An 18,028-nucleotide genomic window follows, 5' to 3' on the forward strand; every position below is an offset into this window, starting at 1 on the left:
TCTCTGTCAGCTGTCGGCTTATTAATGAGTTTTTGTTGGCCAACTTTGCCGGCTTTGCCTTTGATTTCTTCTCTCCATCTCCGAGCTGCTGTCTTCACAATTAGCTAAGCTCTGTCTTAGCAAAGTTGTCAACATGACAACAACTGCCTCCTTTCTTGTAATTTGGCTTGTGCTGTAGTACTAGATACTATGTCCTGGGTTTTCCATCGACGTGGTCGCGCATAAATCAGAGCTGCAAAAGTCGTCAGTGGCACTACTCACTATTCAGTGAGCCACTACAAGCTGCAGTTACCTCTCCACTGCGTCGCTGCATAATGAATGCCATACGGCCCAGAAGGTCCATTGTATTCCAGCTCATCTCATCCAGGCTCACTCACTTGCTGAATGGCAAAAACTGCATCCCAACGGGGAGGATTATGTTGGGCTTGAGGTGCATTTTGATTGAAGTAAAGTGTCGGCCCGGACACACACACACACATACACTTATCCCCCGGAGGACGGGATCGAACTCTGATGCACAGATTACATATTAAGAGCTCATGAGGTTGGGCTCAATAATTGATGGATCACTTGGAGGTGCAGACTCACATGGAAGTTAATGATTACCCAGGGCGTTCCTGACTACCTACTTATAATACTTATCGATTTGATTAATTAGCAGGTATTAAGGTCTCACAAATAAAATATAAAATGCCTAAAAAATGCTAAGCACACATTAGGAACGTAGGGAGATTTGCTTAAACTTAAATGTTAGCTTCAAATGCAGTTGGATTTGAATAATTGGTACGGGTTATTTGTTAAGTGTGCGGAAATGAACCCACAATGGCTTTAAATCGTAGGGAAATTGTAATAGAGTCGGAGTTAACTGAGAAGTTTTTTGGTCTTTTCCTATTTTCATATTGCTGCTTACTTATACATCCATTGTGCATCCATTTGTTTGTCTGACCATTTTCCATGGCCATGATCTTTTTGCATTTACCGTGTGTGTGTGCACAGTGTATGTGACTGTGCAGTTTTAGATGAATTTTTGTGAAAAGTTTTCTACTCTGCAAGTGACCCCATCTCCCTCCATCTGCCTATCTATCCATTTCGCTGGTGGTGGGTGGGCCGAGGGCACAAATCCCTTGCCTACATTTCAGCGCATACAGAGTTGTCAACAAGCATTGACATTAATTAAAGCCCAGCGTTGCATGCGACAGCAACTTGTAACTCTGCTCATTTCTGATTGTGTGTGTGTGGTGTGTGTGTGTGTGTGTGTGGGGGGTGGGTGTGTGAGGGCCTGCGGCGGCTTCAGTTAACCATTAGACTTTAATTACTATGCTAAAATTCACGCTCGTCTGCCGCACCACAAAGCACCAACAACGGCGGCAACACAAACTAGAAAAAAAAAAAATGGCAAGAAAAAAAAAAAAAATAAAACAAGTAGTTGCAGAAGTGTATGCGAGTATTCTCTTCTGCTCGTTGCCCCCAAAGTGTGCTTTAAAATTGCATTACGCATGTTGTTGGTACCCCTCTTGCGACGGCTTAACCCTCATGTTCCTGCAACTGGCAGGCATCCTTAACCCTCTGACATGTCCCTGTGCCATTTCTGCATCAGATTTACATTCATTGCTTTATCTTAATTGTGCGTTTCTTTGGACGCCTCATAATTGTGTTATTTTCATTTGTTTAAGCACAACTGTTATTATGCGATTGCGGACACTCGTACCACTTTGAATTAGTCTGATTGAACGACGACAACGGGGTTGGACTAGGAGTTATTTTTTATAATTTTTAACTTATTTGGTCGTTAAATCAAAAGGACTTTAATCGAAAATATGATATTTTCAAGTTTGCTATTGCTATCGAAAAAATCTGAAGAATTCAGGATAACAAAATACATCAAACATCTAGTTTCTCTGTTGGGCTTTGTCAGCATAATATGATGACCTATGAAACTATGTAAATATATAAATGAAAATATTGGAAAATTGTAATACTTGGCTAAATCGATTCATGATGCTCCGCCATATGGCTACCATATATACCGCCTCTCCACTTTTCCCAGGCTGCCAGACTCTCATACGTCCAATTCGCTCTTGATTATCATAATTAAACAATTTAGTTTCAAGTGTTGGCCTCCCATTTGTTGCACTTTGCTCTGTTTCCCCAGTGGCAGCAGCAGCAGCAGCAGCAGCAGCAGCAGCAGCAGCAGCAGCAGCAGCAGCAACAACAGTAGCAACAATAACAGCAACAACAACGGCAACAACGATTCAAATGCATTGTTCGTGTTAGTTGGCAGTTGTTGTTGCTTCCTGTTCTTTTTGCAGCAGTTCTTAAATGTAAATTACGCGCTTTGTTGACTTTGCCCCTGCAGCAGCAGCAGTAGCAGCAGCAGCAGCAAAAGCAGCAATAGCAGCAGGCAGTGGAAAAGGGTGGTACATATGTATATATGGGGTATGGGGTATGGGGGGTATGGAGGGTATGGGTTAGATGGTGTATATAGGTATAGGGTATGGGTTAGGGCGCTGAATGAGGTAAGCAGAGCACACATTATAGGTCCCATTACCTCGCCGCTCCACCTGCACTGCACACGCTGTAATTGTGGCCAGCTTTGAGCTGAGACTTACCCTTCAGCTTGTGTGCGTGTTAGCGAGATTGCTGTCAAAATGTTGTAGGCACCCCAACCCCTAGCCCCCCTCTCCCCCCAAAAGCTGCCCCCTTTTTTTCGCCGCCCCTTTCCTGCCGCCACCGTTGATTGTCAGTTTTGGACAACGTCTCTGTTTGTCTGGCAAGTGAAATTTTGTTTGACGTTGCTCGATTATGCATGGGAAGTGGAAGTGGATATGCATGTGGATGTGGATGTGGATGTGGATGTAAATGTGGATGTGAATGTGAATGTGGAAGTAGATGTGAGTGTGGATGTGAATGTGGAATTGGAAGTGGACTCTGTGTTTTGGGTGTTTTGAGTGTGACCCCGTTGGGGCCTTTTGCCTATGGTTAGCTTATGCGATTGATTTTTGGTTGTACTTGTCCTTGTTCCTTGTGTTGCTGGGGCCACGTGCAAGACAACGCCAAAACGTGGCGTGTGTGCCGTGCCGTGCCACAAAGCTGTGTATTTGTATGTGTGTGTGTGATTGGGGGCCACCCTGCGTATACGTAATATCCGTTAGGGAATAGTAGTTATGTAAATCTCGTGTTGAGATTTCCTTCTGGGCAACAATTAAGTAGTTTTTAACTAATTGGAAATATTCTTGCCCCGAGTTGTTGCTTCTTCGCTTGGATGATTTTTGCCTTCGTTTTCTTCATTTCTAATTAAATCTTCCTTTTACTTCCTTTTACTTCGCTGCAGTTGTTAAAAAATTAAATGCATTTAAAACCAATTAGTGGAGTCTTATTTAAAGACATTTCAGTTCTGTTGCACGGTTTCTTATTTTCCCACTTAGACATTTTTCTCCCCCTCCCTTTGTTTATCTTTCTTTATTTATTTGTGCCATTTTCTTTTCTCCAAGTTGAATTATTTTTGCGTTTCCTCTTAAAAATTCATTACGATTTAAAATACTGTTCATTTCAAAGTAATTGAACATTTCTCTCCCGCTGCTTTTGTACTTTGTGCAAAACTGGACGTTCGTGTTGCACATCTTCAAGTGCAGTTGCAACTAATTGAGCAAGTGTAGCTGCAAGGTTTTTTATGCGCCTTCATTACATTTCACACTTTCCCGGTTTCCAGTTTCCAGTTCCCAGTTATCAGTTCCCATTGCCCTTTTCTTTTCCACGTCGGCGCTAGCTTTTCCGCTTTTCCGCTTTTCAGTCTTCAGTTTTATTAGAAACTCACCTTAAAGTTTGCCCATTCCGGCTCCTGTTTCTGCTACTTAATGTCGAGTCACACCATTCCGCCGGGTAACCTCCTGACACATTGGCCTTCAAGGCTGACTTTTCTGCTTGCCCGTCTTGTGGTGACCCCCTATACTACCTATACTACGTATACTACTTTTTACTACCCCTCTGACCGCAGCATCAGCCATTTCTTCGCCATTATCATTTGACACGCTACCAAGTTGCCGCTGGTGACCCCGCGCCCCTTTGTAAGGGGTTTGGGGAAGGTGACCCCACTATTGCCTAGTTTCCGGCACGTTTGCCGCCGACAATTTTCCCATTTTTGCCTTTCGCTCTCTTGCTTTTTAATTTGTTTTAATGAACTTTCAAGCCAGCGTATTCCATTCGAGCAGGAGAAGAAGGGGGATTCAGTTGCAATATGCCAGCTCACTTGTATAATTACAGGCGCCATTGCATGTGCATCTCCAGCAGCCTCCGCCCGTGAAAAGCCCCCTGGAATCAGCCGTGGAATCCCTTACCCATTTCTTGGGGCCCCCCCTTTGGCGACGCCTCTTGTTTCTGGGCCTGGGCCTGAAGTGCGTGGCTTTCATTAATTTTAATGAGTTTTAAAAGTTGTTGCCATTTTTTTGCCACACTGCACGCGCAATGCTTTTTGGACCCCCCCCCCCCCCCCCCCCCCCCCTTGAAACGTCGCTGGTTTTTGCCCTTTTTTTTTGCCGCAGACTTTTTGTTGATTTTATTTTATTTCATTTATTTTGATTCTTCCCTGCTGTAAGTTTTCTGTGTGGGCTTCTTTTTCCCCCCACAACCCACAACCCACAGCCCATTTTTGTTTTTCGTTTTTCGTTTTTTTGACGCCCAACGTGTAGTTTGTGTGCACTTGTTGTCATTTGTTCGGCGGCAACAGCAAGAACAAAACTGACAATACCAGACTTTTATCCATTGAATGCATACACACGCACTCAGGAACCGAACTGTGGAAATATAGATACAGATTGTACAGACGCATTTATGTATAGATATATGTATGTATATGCACATACATATGGACAATGACATTTATTTCTATTTGCAGCTGCATTTGCGGCAAGGCAATGGAAATGGGAAATGGGAAGGAAGGCAGGAAACCACGGGGGAAAAGTAGGGAAAGTGCTGAAAAGCTGGGGGGGTCGTGTCATCGCCACCTGCTGTGTGTATAGTTTACGCTTAAATAACTCACAGCTGTGCATAATTCAGACCGAAGACTTAGCACGAGCCCCCTTTTTCTGGACATGGACATGGGCATGGAAATCTGAAATCCAAAATCGGAAATCGTAGGGTGGGAAGCTTCGAAGGGATTAAGGAGCAGGAGCGGGAGCAGGAGCTGGTGCTCCATTAGACGAGACGAGACTGCTCCAAAACTGAAAAGCCATCATCAAAAGTTCTTGGGTGAAAAGGGATTGCTGGAGTGGAAGTGCTGGATTTAAACGGGTTAAGTGGAAGTTATACTGCAAATGGAGACAGCCCAGATTTGGGAAATTATATGCGGAGTCTCGAGGGCTTCGCTGCCATTGAATAATCGCATAAACTTCACAAAGATCGTTGAGATCGCTTTCATCCGCAGAGCAAACTAAAGTGACAGCTTTATTAAAGAAAAGGCTCTGGTGCTGTGGACAACCAAAGCAGCTATTCCTTTAGTCAGTCAGATTGTTTTGTATTCAGTTTTTGTGCCTTGGGTTTGGGGCTTGTAGTTTTTCGAAGCAAAAGATGAGTGACCATAATGGAAATCAAACCAGAAAGCCAAACATTTGCCAAGCTGTCGTGTTACTAAGTGCGTTATAGCAGCTCAAAGAGAAGTGAAAATGGAGCTGGCAGAAAGATGGGATCCTTTTATGATTTTGCATTCCCCAACGCGGCCATTAGACCAAGTATTTTCCCTGGCTTGCCTCGATTTCGTAGGCTCCTCTGTGCTCTGTGAGGCAGACGGAAAGAGAGAGAGAGGTATAGAGTGTCCTTTGTCCTTGTGTCCAACTGCTTGTGGCGCTTTCGCAATTTGATTTATGTGTTGCCCCCAAAACATTCATTAAGATATAATCATAACGCATAGAAAGCGCACACAAACAGGATGAGTACACGGCTATGGATGTATAAATATGTATGTATATAGATATATACGTTAGGCGCATATGTATGCGTAGGTTCATCTATCTCATATTTCATAAAATGTGCTTGCTTTATTCCTGGGTGGCATGTATGTATGTATGTACGCGTATGTGTGCGCAAATGTATGTTTTCCACTTCTTTTCAGTCGCTTACTGTTTTTGTGGCATCATCAGTGGCGCAAACAGCTTTGCAAATTTGTAGACACACTTTTTGGTCATAAGATTTCATTAGATTCACATGACCAAATGATATAATGATGTTTTGGGCAACATCTGTTTCTTTGCCTGCAGTGCAAAACTGCCTGCAATGGGCGCCAAATCAGATCATTCGGAGATTTGTTCTTATTGTCGTTTTAATTAAGGAACGAAAGTTCTTTAGAGGTTCTTAGTAATCAAGTACAAAAGAAAATACATAGCGGTCCCGGAATAAACCAAATAAATTAATAAACGTGCAAAGTATTTAATTTAAAAAACAATTTAGCAACATTATTTGTAAATAAAAGTATTTAATATCATATGGTATTAATGTTGATGGGTCGTTAGAAATCTTTAAAATGCAGAAGAAAACTTCATTAATTTATAACTCCAGGCGAACACAAGCTTTTACTCTATGAAATCGTGCCAGTTGTTGATTATTTCTGTTGCTCATTCTAATATTAATTTCCTGTCTGCAGTTTTCCCCTCCCCCACCACGCTCCCCCAGCATCATCAAGCTAGAAAAATGCAAAATAATTAGAAATTTCCCCACCTACATAAAATTTGAGTCAAAAGTTCAGTTTATTGTGCGTGCCTCAGTCAGATACTCATTTGCATGGCTTCCAAATAAATAAACAAATATACACCAACATATCCAATTTAATTCTACGTAAAGTTATTTAAACACTATTTATGCTCTGAATTTCCTGTGTTTCGGAATTGATACGTATTCCAAATGAGTAACAGAGTAAATAGTAGTTGTAATATACCAATTTTAATTGCATGATAAGTGTTTCACGTAAATGCTGTAAACATATATGGTTAATTATGAATTTGCGGCTATTTAGCAATATAAACCACATGCTTGCTTTCCACTTGCCATTTAAATTTTTGTTTTTATATCCGTCTACTTTAATCAAATTACTCTATATCTCCAAGCATGGTTTTTTTTAATAAAATTACTCCATATCTCCAAGCATGGTTTTTTTAATATAAATAAGTTTTTTCCAATGTTAACTAATCGAAATCCATTTCCCTTTGTTTATTTTTAGGTAAGTTCAGCCCTCTCGTGCACTTTAAGTGAGTGAAAAATATATTGTAAATGCTGTGTATGTTAAGATATGGTAAGGAATCTGTTATCTATGACTTCTTTCAGGAATTTTCCTGTTGTTTTTCAAGGGTTGTGTTTAAGGTAAAGGGGTTGAAGATATACCGCATTTCGTTTTCTTTTTTCTGTCCGCCTGTGAATTTATGTACTCCACCGTCTTGGGAAAACCCCTTCTGGCTGTTTTTCCCACCACGTTGTAACTGCAGAAGCTAAACCAATATTATTTCTGTCTTCTATCTATCCCCTCCCCCCGTCACCCTCACCAATTTTCCGGCTGCACTTTGTCTTTGGCTTCTCTTTACTCGATTTTTCGGTCAGTGGCAATTGGCCGTCCGACGGAAGTAGTCCCCCACTGCCACGCCCCCACCCCTCTCCTATCGTCCTTTTTCGTATAATTTTCCGGCTGTTTTCACGTTGCAGGAAACCCGTGAATTTCGCGTTGAATTGGCCGCATGGGGCGAGGGGGCGAGAGGGGGGGTGCTGAAAATTGGGGGGAGGTCGTGAAAATGAATGTCGTATTTGTTAAGCGCCTCTCACTCATTTCCAAGCTCCGCTTTTCTGTGCTAATTTCTGCTCCAGTTACGCGGCGGGAAAATTGGTGGGCATTTTGCGGATGGAGTGAATGGGTGGTGGGCGCCTAAAACTCGAGCTTATGATTTAATATAATTCACATGGAACTGACGAAAAGTCGTCAAACAACAATGAAAGCTGAATGAGAAACCGCAACGAGTTAATTAAGTGGCCTAAACAATCGAAAATTACGCAGTGAGAGGGCCAGGGTCAAAGGTTACGAGGAAGACAAAGGCATACATAAGTAGTGCAACTGTTGAGCGGTCCAAAGTTTACCATCTCATTCTCAATTTGCAATGAAGAAAAACCACCAGCAAGAAGCTGTCACGACCAAAACTGCATTTGCACAATTGCGAATCGAGGAAATCGCATGCGTGCTTTCCGCACTTACACTGACACAAAAGAGGAAAACTTTTAGTAACATTTCAAGTTTGTGACTAATTTACAATACAAGAATCAGGGCGCGCCTTGAAAACCATTTATAAATGTTAAATATGCACCATTAAGAATTTGTATAGACATTTTAAATAATTGGTATCCCGCAGAGTTTTTTTCTCCCTGTAGCCATGAAATAATAACAAGTTTTTGGAACTATCGATTTTCCAAAAAAAAAACTTTAAGCAAACTTAAGTTGCGTGTTGTTCATTAGGGGCTTCCAGTATATAGTATATCTAGGTTTTAAATCGTGCAAAAATGTGGAAAATATACTTTACTATCTTTAAGAAGGTCTTAATCAATAAACGATGTGATTAATGTGAATCTTTCAAAAATCATGCTATAAATCATCATTTAAACAAACAATTAAACGAATGGCAAGTGGACGTGCATATTTTTGTATCATGTTGAATCAAATAAATTATGTGGAATGGAAATGCCGATGATTGTGATTGTATAAATATTTGTACTTGAATTAAGATTGAGCGAAAGATTATGTTGAATTGTTCATATAAATGGGAGAATAAAAACCATATTTCTGACTTTAAATTCCTGCACTCCTGCACTTTACGTCCGACATGATTTATTCTCAAATTGTGTTTCTTTTTTATTTCGAGTGGCCAATCGTCGTTTTTGTTTTTTTGTTTTCCTCTCAGTGAGCTGCCGCCATATCTGTATTTTTTGTATTTTAATGCATGTTGGAAAGGGCTTGCAGGCGTATTGCGGGCAAAGGGGGCAAGGGGGCAAGGGGGCAAGGGGGGCGTGGCAATGCAGGGCACATGGCAAGCGCAGTCATTGCGGCTAAAGCGGTTTCTGCGGTTTCCGGCAGCCGCAAGGCAGCTTCCTCTGTCCCTCTCGCTCTTGCGCCGATGCTCCATCTCCTTTCCACTTGGCCGCCGCAAACTGCTTTTGGTCGTCGCCTTTGGCGTCGCCTGACGCTGCATTGATAAAGCTGGCCTGTTGGGAAAGGGGCGGGGGGGTTAAGGGGACTGCGGCGGAAAGGGTACATGGGAATGGGTTAAAAGTTAAGGGGCGTTGCATGCCCCAGCCGCAGTAAAACAGTTGCAGCTACTGAATCAGAAAACCCAAGAGGGGTGCCCACTCACCGATGCGAAATTTTAACAAGATTTCCACAGTTTTGTTAAGGGACAACAAATTTGATTAAATTTATCTTGGGACCAAGGCGAAAATTGGGTGTGCTGTCGATGAGGTTTTCATTTCCCCGGACACGTGCGCTATTTCAACTGTATCACTTGTTGTTGCAACAAACAAAAACCCGTGAAAAAACATTGTATAGGGTTTATAGTGTTAGCCAAAGCAGTTTGTTCGCTTTCAATCAACTGAGTTAGAAAGTACTTTCAACTCTATTAAGAAGCATATAATCTTGATCCATAAACTTAAAACGTATTTCCTGCAAAGCTTCGGCAAAACATCAATCTAAAAATCCAAAAATGAAAATGAAAATGAAGCGAAGTAGTGAAATGAGTACCTTGTGTTGTTTTCTACTTGAATTGCATTCTGCAATTTCCCCTGCCGTTGATTTTCCATCCTATTTTCCCATTGTAGTTGTGCCTGTTCTTTCTTCTCCTTCTTTGCTGGATTTTTCACCTTCTCCGCTCATTCTCAACCCATTTCATATTCTTTTTTTTTCACTCCACACACACAATGTTAGGGGGTTAAAATGGAGTTTTCCTTGGGTTTTCCTGCCACTCAGCCACGCCCCCCAATCTACCCGGTCTCTCGCCCACATTCGTGTGGTGTTTTTATGTGTCTTTGTTGTTGCTCATTCCGTTGTTGTTTCATTAGATCATTTGAAATTGTATGCCAAGGCGTTGTTGTTGTGTTTGTTGCTTATTTGCATACATATGTATACTCGTACATACATGGCAGCATATTTAAGCAGTTGCTGAGTGTATATAGCCATTAGCCATGTGTGTGTGTAAAAGGAAGCCCGAGTGTTTTGCATGGGGAAACTGAAACAAATCTTGAACAATGCAGGTAACTTTTGTGTTGTTGCCTTTTACCACTGAGCCGTAAGTTATTAGAGCCCCGAAAATGACTGCACCGAAAAGTAGGCAATTCAAAATGCAGCAATCCCGAATGTGGCTAATGTGGCACACATAGCGACACAAACATTCCACCCACACCCCTTCCCTCCCCCTCCCCCCGGTAATGCCCGACACATAGAGAATGCAATTCGAATTTAAAGGCTTTAAAGTCGCCAACTGAAAGTAGGTGGATGGGGGGAGGGGGTTGGCTGCCTCCTGTTTTATGATGCGGCCCGAATGGCACGTTTAAGCAATTGCAAAACTTTTTATGGAGTTCTTTCCTCTATTTGGTAGCCTCAATATGGCCACATAGTCGTTGTGCGACTGCTGTTCGTGTTTGGGTCAGTTTTCCGGCTCAGAAATAAATACATGTAGGAACACTGAGCTTACATTGTCGTTTTTAACTATGCAAAATAAACAAGTGCAGCTAGAAAATATACTTTTAATACAGTACATTCATCGATTTGTAACTAATATGCTAGATTTTATTTACATATATGCTTATTTTGCTATGGTATTCCGTACAATAAGGTTCAATTTTGCATAAATAATTGTACATATATCCAATTACGGTTTATCTTCCCTTTTTCACTCATTTTGTAAAAATTTAAGTACCTCTTTTGTCTCCAATTGCTAATGCCATTAGTAATTAATTGACCGCTTAGATTGGCATTGCAATCGAAATTCGCCATTTAATTGTTATAATTTTTCGTTCAATTCCATAAATTATAAATCATTAGGCACCACCACCACCTCCACCATCACCACACCGCACCGCACCGCACAATTCTCGTTGGCAATTATTTCAGTTTCACTCGGCCATTAATTATTTCACTTTTGCGGCTTCCATCTAATGAAATTGCAATAATAACGATTGCCGCTGTTTGCGAGCCACTGCAATGACCTCACAACTGTTATCGCTCCGGATGGAGCGGCGGGTCTACGGTATTAATCTTTATGGTTACCGGAGGTTCCGGGTTCGGGGGGTCAAGGGTCCGGAATCAGGGGTCGAGGGTCGGGGGTCGGGGTTCGTTGGTCAGCAGCATTACGAGTCGTAAAAACCAACTAACGATGGTCCACGGCAGAGCTGTAAACTTTTACTTTGCCCTCAAGTTACTTCCGCAGCTGATTCGTACACCCTATAACTATGGCAATATTGCTACCCATTGTTTTGAGTTTGAATAAATATCAATCCGATTTCAATATCATATGCCTGTGCTACAACAAAGTAGAAATATGAACAGCATCGCTGTGGAAAAGGAATAGGTCAATGAGCTGAGGATCTAAAACAATTAATAAACAGTTGATGTTTTATATTTCATATTTTTCCTTAAATTCTTCGTCTTTATAGGGTATCTCCTGCTTTCAGCCATTTGATGCGCGTTCTGGCCATTTGCCTTCGAGCCAAGCTAAGCAACAAAAAGACAAATAAAAATTGTCGGGCTTTGTTGCTCGCTTTGCGTTTGGCATCTGTCAAAATGGCAGCCAACTTGGCGGGTGGCTTCGGTGGGTGGGTGGTAAAATTATGGCTGGTTAGTTGGGTGGTGCGAGGCATTCTTGGTGGTGGGTGGTGCTGTCACGCAAACGTTTGAGCAGAAAATGACGATGTCGCCCTTCTCCCTTTTCCTCTCTCCATCGCTTCGTTTGCCGGTTGTGTGTTTATAAACGAGTTTTGCATTAAATTTTACAACAGCAGCAACAATGGCATCACACGCACACAAAATGGAGACATCAACGTGTCCATATCTCGTTGTGTTTGTGTGTGTGTGTGTGTGTGTTTGAGACAGGTGAACGAACGTACCCATTGCCATCTTGGCCATGACAGTTCCAGCTCCCTCACCTGCATTTCAACTTTTCCTTCCACCTCGTTGCGCTGATTTGTCAGGATATAAACTGGGGATATATAAATGTTATGACTTAATAGCGGCTGGAGAACGAAATCATCATTTTAGCGACTCCAAGTTACTTCTCCAAGCTTTCCATGGGATTTGCAAAGTGTGCCATGTCAAGTGGCCAAATCAACAGATTGGCATCCCTCATATGGGATGTGTACGTATACGGTACGTATACGTGATGTGTGAGTAGATGTGTATGTAAAACGGAATGGCACCTGGGTAACAATCTTCCATCACTTGCATCAATCGAAAGCAATATAGACAGGTAGTGCAGGAGTTAAGTTTTCCCCATCAAAGGTAACAAAATCGTGGAGCAATACTGTAATGGGTATAAGTAGACACAAAAGGCAAGCAACGGAAAGCTTACAAGTTGATATATGTCTAAAACCACACACTCATGATCGAAATGGACTTGGAAGTGGAAAATAAGGCCACTGGAAATGGAGCCTATTGAACACCGAAAGGAAATCGAGGGAAATTCAACTTGGCTGACAATTGAACAGGCTTAATTCACTGACTGCAGTCTCGAACAATTGGCCAGTGGAAATCGACTTTGTGAACCCTCGGCAATGCATCAAAAAAAAAGGGAACCCCACCATCTCAGTCAGCACCTCCGACCTTTGGCTCTGGGCATTTGGCTCTCAGTTTTTCTGGCTTTCAAACCTCGTCCTGTTTTTCCTTTCTCTTTTTTCCCTCCTCACGGTGTTTTTTTTTTTTTTTTTTTGGTTTGGAATGGTTTATGGGCAGCAACTGAGGGACTGCGGCAGTTTTGGCATTTGCCAGCAGTCCACACGCACACACACACACACAGACACAAACAGACGACAGCTGTGTGTGTCATGTCCAGAGCCATAAATCATTTATTTGAAAATTGCTATTGTATTGCGGTTTAATAGCATGTGATCATCATCATCAGCAGCAGCCACACGAGCGCCACCTTGTGGACAGTGGCACACACTACATACGTGTCGTATTCATAGCCAACTTGCATCGTTACATTTAATATCCCTCCCAGAAATCGGAGAAGGGTCTGGGGTACACGGAAAGGTCAGCAGTATGAAAATGCTGGCCTGCATGGCCCATCATGCCCATTAATTATAATGCCGCAGCGGCGACTGTCGAGGGGTCTCAGCAGACTTCCGTTAGGCCCAGGAACACGCCCCTTACGCCCTGTGCCCCCAAAAAGCAACACCACTACCACCCACTCAGAGAAACATATGCCGCACGTTCGGTGCCTTTGTCGCCTTTTTGTGTCGTGTTGTGGCAGTGATTTTCCTGGCTCGATTTTCCCGCCGGGGTAACGAGGTCATTTGGCAATATACCAACACAAACAAAAATTATGTTATTGGTCAATGTATTTATGAGTACGCCAGGCTCTGGCCCCTAAAAACACAACTCTCCGTTATACGGACACCGGACAACGGACAACGGACACCGCACACAGGACTCCAAAGGTATACATATATCTACGTATGTATGTATGTACATATGTATGTATGCATGCCGCTCTGCGAAAATTGCACGAAAATTGGAAATTTATTGCCAAGCCCACACAAACACACACAAGCACAGGCAAACACACACAAGCACACTCACACACACACACACACACACACACACAAGATAACGAGTGAAAGAGGGGAGCAACCAACATGCGCTAATGACATTGTGCTGTGGTTTGTCGCCCCTTTTCTTCCGCGCCCCGCCCCCAAAACCGCCCCTCATTTTGCTCGATGAGTGCGATTTCGATTGGATTCCTTTCCGTTCCATCTGCAACACTGATGAAAACCACAAATTCTGATCCAGATTCCATCAGTGAGGCCGTCCACATTCCGAATTATTGCGTCTTGCATCAGACGAACGAAAGTTTCGTAATAATTTGCATTGATATTTCTGTATTACTGTATACGATAAATAGGTTATTGCGTCTCCTCCTCAATTAAATCGACTTCCTTTGGGAATTGCTTTTGTTATCGAATAACTTGAGCTCTAGAAATGCCCAAACAATTATGAGAAACATATTCTGTATACAACATGTTTCATTTGACTTTGCCTGCCAACGAATCATTAAAATTAGCTAATAGATAACGAAAGAAACTTTAATACTGAGTATATGCTGGGTATGGAATTGTCGAATGCTTTGTGTTTGTGTTGGATAGCCTGACGAATTTCCAATTAGGCACACACCTGTTTTTCAACTCGGTTGAAAAACATAAGCAAAGTAAAGCCAGTCTTCGAAATCATGCACTTGAGCTACCTGCCAATACTCACCGCCCTGTTTTTCCACCCACAAGCCGACGGCAGCGCTGTCAGTCGCCTCCCACAGTGGGTGGTGCCGCTTCACTATAGCGTTGATATCGTGACGCGGATCAATCAACCCTATCAGCCCTTCGGCGGCACTGTGGTTATTGATCTACGGTCGGAGAGATCCACCAATAAAATAGTGCTAAATGCCCACGATTTGGCTATTGGCAAGCAAAGGGCGGTGACCCTGTCCATCAAGGATGGCAACTCGGTGCCGATTAGCAGCATAAGGATGGACATTAAACTTAGTCGGCTGACGGTGTACGTGAAGAGACCTCTGCAGATCAACATCACGTACTCATTGCGTGTGGCATTTACTAGTGTTTTGAGAGGCGACAACACGGGTTTCTATAGCAGCAATTATGTGGATCATAATACCACTTTAACCCAATGGCTGGCAGCCACCCAATTTGAACCGAACCACGCCCGCGAGGCATTCCCCTGCTTCGATGATCCCATATTCCGGACACCCTTCAAGATCAATCTGGCCCATCCGCATATGTACCGCGCTCTGTCCAACATGCCCGTCCAGCGGACCATTCGCCAGTGAGTAGGGATTCTAAAATTCGATACTTGATACTTGATTGTACTGAACTACTATCGTCTGCATACGTGAAGCGCCAACCTGAAGGACTTTGTGTGGACGCAGTTCGTCGAGAGCCATCCAATGCAGACGTACCTGGTGGCCTTCGTGATCAGCAAGTTCGACAGGCCGGGCTTCACCTCCAGCGAGCGACCGGATTGTCCAATTAGCACGTGGGCCCGTCCGGATGCACTGTCGCAAACGAAGTTCGCCAACATGGTGGTGGCACCGTTGCTCTCCTTCTACGAGGAGCTCTTCAACAGTACCTATCGGCCGAAGAAGATCGATTTGGTGGCATTGCCAGATTACGCCTTTAAGTCGAAGGAGAGCTGGGGCATGCCCACCTTCACGGAGGAATCCCTTTTGTACGACAGCCAACGGAGTTCCATGGACGATCAACAGGGCGTGGCACGGGCGGTGGCCATGATGGTGGTGAATCAGTGGTTTGGCAACCTGGTCTCCATACCCTGGTGGCATGAGATCTGGCTGAAGAACGCCTTTTCGCTGTATCTCTCGCGTTTTGGTGTGCACACACTGCGTCCGGAGTGGGATTACCAAGAGCGGCACGCCCTGAAGCTATACCTCTCCGTCCTCGACTACGATGCCCATGTGAACACGGATCTGGTGACGGCATCCGTGCCCGATGAGAGCCAAATTTGGGCGGCCTACAATGAGATTGGGGAGCGCAAGGCGGCCGTGCTCTTCGAGATGCTGCACCGCGTCATGGGCGAAGGGGCGTGGCTGACGGCACTGCGTCGCTATCTGGTGATCTATGCCAATCGCACCGCCACATCCGCCGACTTTTGGAACCTTTTGCAACTGCAGGTGGACCGCAATGGACGCCTGGGCAAGGGCCTGAATATCACTAGGATCATGAATTGCTGGCTAGGGCAACCGGGTTATCCACTGCTCACCGTCACCCGAAACTACGACCATCGTACGGCTGTCGTGAGTCAACAGCGTTTCTTCATCACTCCGCAGTTTCGGAACCGCTGGTCCATGCATCCGTGCTGGTGGGTTCCGCTCAGCTATACGTGCCCCAGTTGCCAGAACTCGGATAGCAGCTCCTCCTTCAGCCGCTGGCTCACCTGTCCGATCTCTAAGGCTTCGGCTAGATCCAGTAGCGTTCTACTGGATAAACTGGAGTCGGGGCCCAACGACTGGATACTGATCAACATGCAACACTCGGCTCCAGTACGCGTGAACTATGACCCCTACAACTGGCAGCTGCTGAACAAAACGCTCGCTGATCCCACAAAGTTTCGCCTCATCCATCGTGTAAACCGCGCCCAGCTGGTCGACGATCTATTTAGTTTGGCCTGGAGCGGCGATATCGAGTACGACATGGCCCTGGGCATTCTCGGCTATCTGGAGCACGAGGACGAATTCGTGGTCTGGGCAGCCACCGAGACAAACTTCGAGCGCATAAACAACGTGGCCAAGAGGAGCCCAAACTATCTGATCTACAAGGTGGGTTTATGGATCTTTGCCATCAATGGCATAAATCAGAGTGTTTTTGCTTTGTCTCAGACCTTCATGCGTCACCTGCTGGAGCAGCAGTTCAAGCGGTTGCTATCCTCGGACATGACCAGCTCCTCGGGGAACATGACCCACCGCGCCGTCATCATCAGGCTGGCCTGCGAGTACGAGCTGCCCGCCTGTGTGAGTCTCGCACGTCGGGAATTCATGAGGGGAACGCCGACGGTGGGCGGATGGATGACCATCCGCGAGCGGGAAACGGTCGTCTGCACGGCGGTCAAGTTTGGCACGGAAGGCGACCGTGATACCGTGGAATCGATGTACAAGCGCTCCAACTTTGCCGCCGAGAAGGAGTCGCTATTGACCGCTTTGGCCTGTTCGCGGAATGTCTTCGCCCTGCAAAAGGTGCTCACATGGACTTTTGAGAGCTCGGGAGTGCGAAAGCAAAACGCCAGGCGAACCTTCAAGGCTGTGGTCTCCAACTCCATGGGCTATCGCTTGGCCAAGAAGTACGTGTCCGCCAACATGCAAAACATACGCAACTTGTAAGTGCCGGTCAAGGGATGCATTTGCGATCTTAAAATATTTCAACGCCCAAAAGTTGTAGCAACTCCACCGACAAGGTTGTAAATCTCATGAGACCGCTGATCGAATGCATGTCCACTCCGAAGGAAATGCTCTTCTTTAGCAAGTTCTTCAAGGAGATCCTGCGCGACATGCACGGCAGTGAGCGGCTCATCAAGATCCTGCTGGAACGGGGCAACGATAACATCCACTGGCAGCGCACCAAGTTCCGCCCCATGTTGCAGGCCATTCGGGACATAATCCTTTGGCGGAGTCGGTCGAATTCGAAACCCATATAAAAGAGCATTGACTACGATAGAAACGCATATAATGGTCCGAATATTAAATGTCGTAATTCGATAATCAGGCAAGGCTTGTAAGTAACAGCCATTCTATTGTCTGTTTCAATGAATGCATTTTTAAAAATCAGCAGGGCAGTAAACTCTGTTTAATAGCTGCACAAAACAGTTTATTTTTTAGCTGTGCCACCTTTTTTGGCCAAGTTATGAAGAGAAAGCACCGAATGGAAATATCATATTTTTGACAACATTTTTTATTTTGTGCTTTTGGGTCAAAAAAAATCAGTATGTATTCGATAGAAATAAAAATACTTGACCAAAAGTGGAATGTAATACCTCGTTGAATTCGTAACAATCCGTAACTATCCTCCTGTGCTTAAAAAAGGAATTTATATTTTTTTGCCACTTTTTTTTTACACAATTTGATGAAAAATACCTTACAAAAATGCGAAATTTTGTTTGATTTAATAATACAAATAGTTGTCCAAAAGTGGAATGTAATACCTTGTCCCTATGCTCCTGTGTTCAAAAAAGAAATCATAATTTTTTGACTTTTTTATTTTGTTATTTTTTTGGTTACAATAGTTGTCC

General features: G+C 43.9%; 2 protein-coding genes across 14 annotated transcripts in view; both read left to right on the forward strand.

The window, feature by feature from the left end:
- Positions 1–18,028, forward strand: part of LOC120455472 — a 78,264-nt gene that overhangs the window by 15,931 nt on the left and 44,305 nt on the right. The window lies entirely within an intron of this gene.
- LOC120455474 (aminopeptidase N) lies at positions 14,451–17,789 on the forward strand. Of its 3 annotated transcripts, XR_005616748.2 has the most exons (5): positions 14,451–15,058; positions 15,131–16,565; positions 16,626–17,119; positions 17,176–17,514; positions 17,572–17,789. XR_005616748.2 is itself a non-coding variant. In XM_039641705.2 (4 exons), exons 1-4 carry the CDS (start codon positions 14,451–14,453, stop codon positions 17,435–17,437), a joined length of 2,799 nt encoding a protein of 932 aa, XP_039497639.1. In that variant the 3' UTR covers positions 17,438–17,789. The 3 variants fall into 3 exon arrangements, 2 of the variants coding, with proteins under 2 accessions (XP_039497639.1, XP_039497640.1); XM_039641705.2 differs by having other exon boundaries at positions 17,176–17,789; XM_039641706.2 differs by having other exon boundaries at positions 14,614–15,058; positions 17,182–17,789.

The sequence above is a fragment of the Drosophila santomea genome, chromosome X, assembly GCF_016746245.2.
Source record: "Drosophila santomea strain STO CAGO 1482 chromosome X, Prin_Dsan_1.1, whole genome shotgun sequence".
Taxonomy (NCBI): Eukaryota; Metazoa; Arthropoda; class Insecta; order Diptera; family Drosophilidae; genus Drosophila; species Drosophila santomea.

Excerpts from the sequence above, each read along its gene's own strand:
- LOC120455474 (XM_039641705.2), top strand. The coding sequence starts at position 14,451 with ATGCACTTGAGCTACCTGCCAATACTCACCGCCCTGTTTTTCCACCCA. Across the intron at positions 16,566-16,625 it reads CAAACTATCTGATCTACAAG|ACCTTCATGCGTCACCTGCT; the intron begins GTGGGTTTATGG and ends GCTTTGTCTCAG. Across the intron at positions 17,120-17,175 it reads ATGCAAAACATACGCAACTT|TTGTAGCAACTCCACCGACA; the intron begins GTAAGTGCCGGT and ends AACGCCCAAAAG.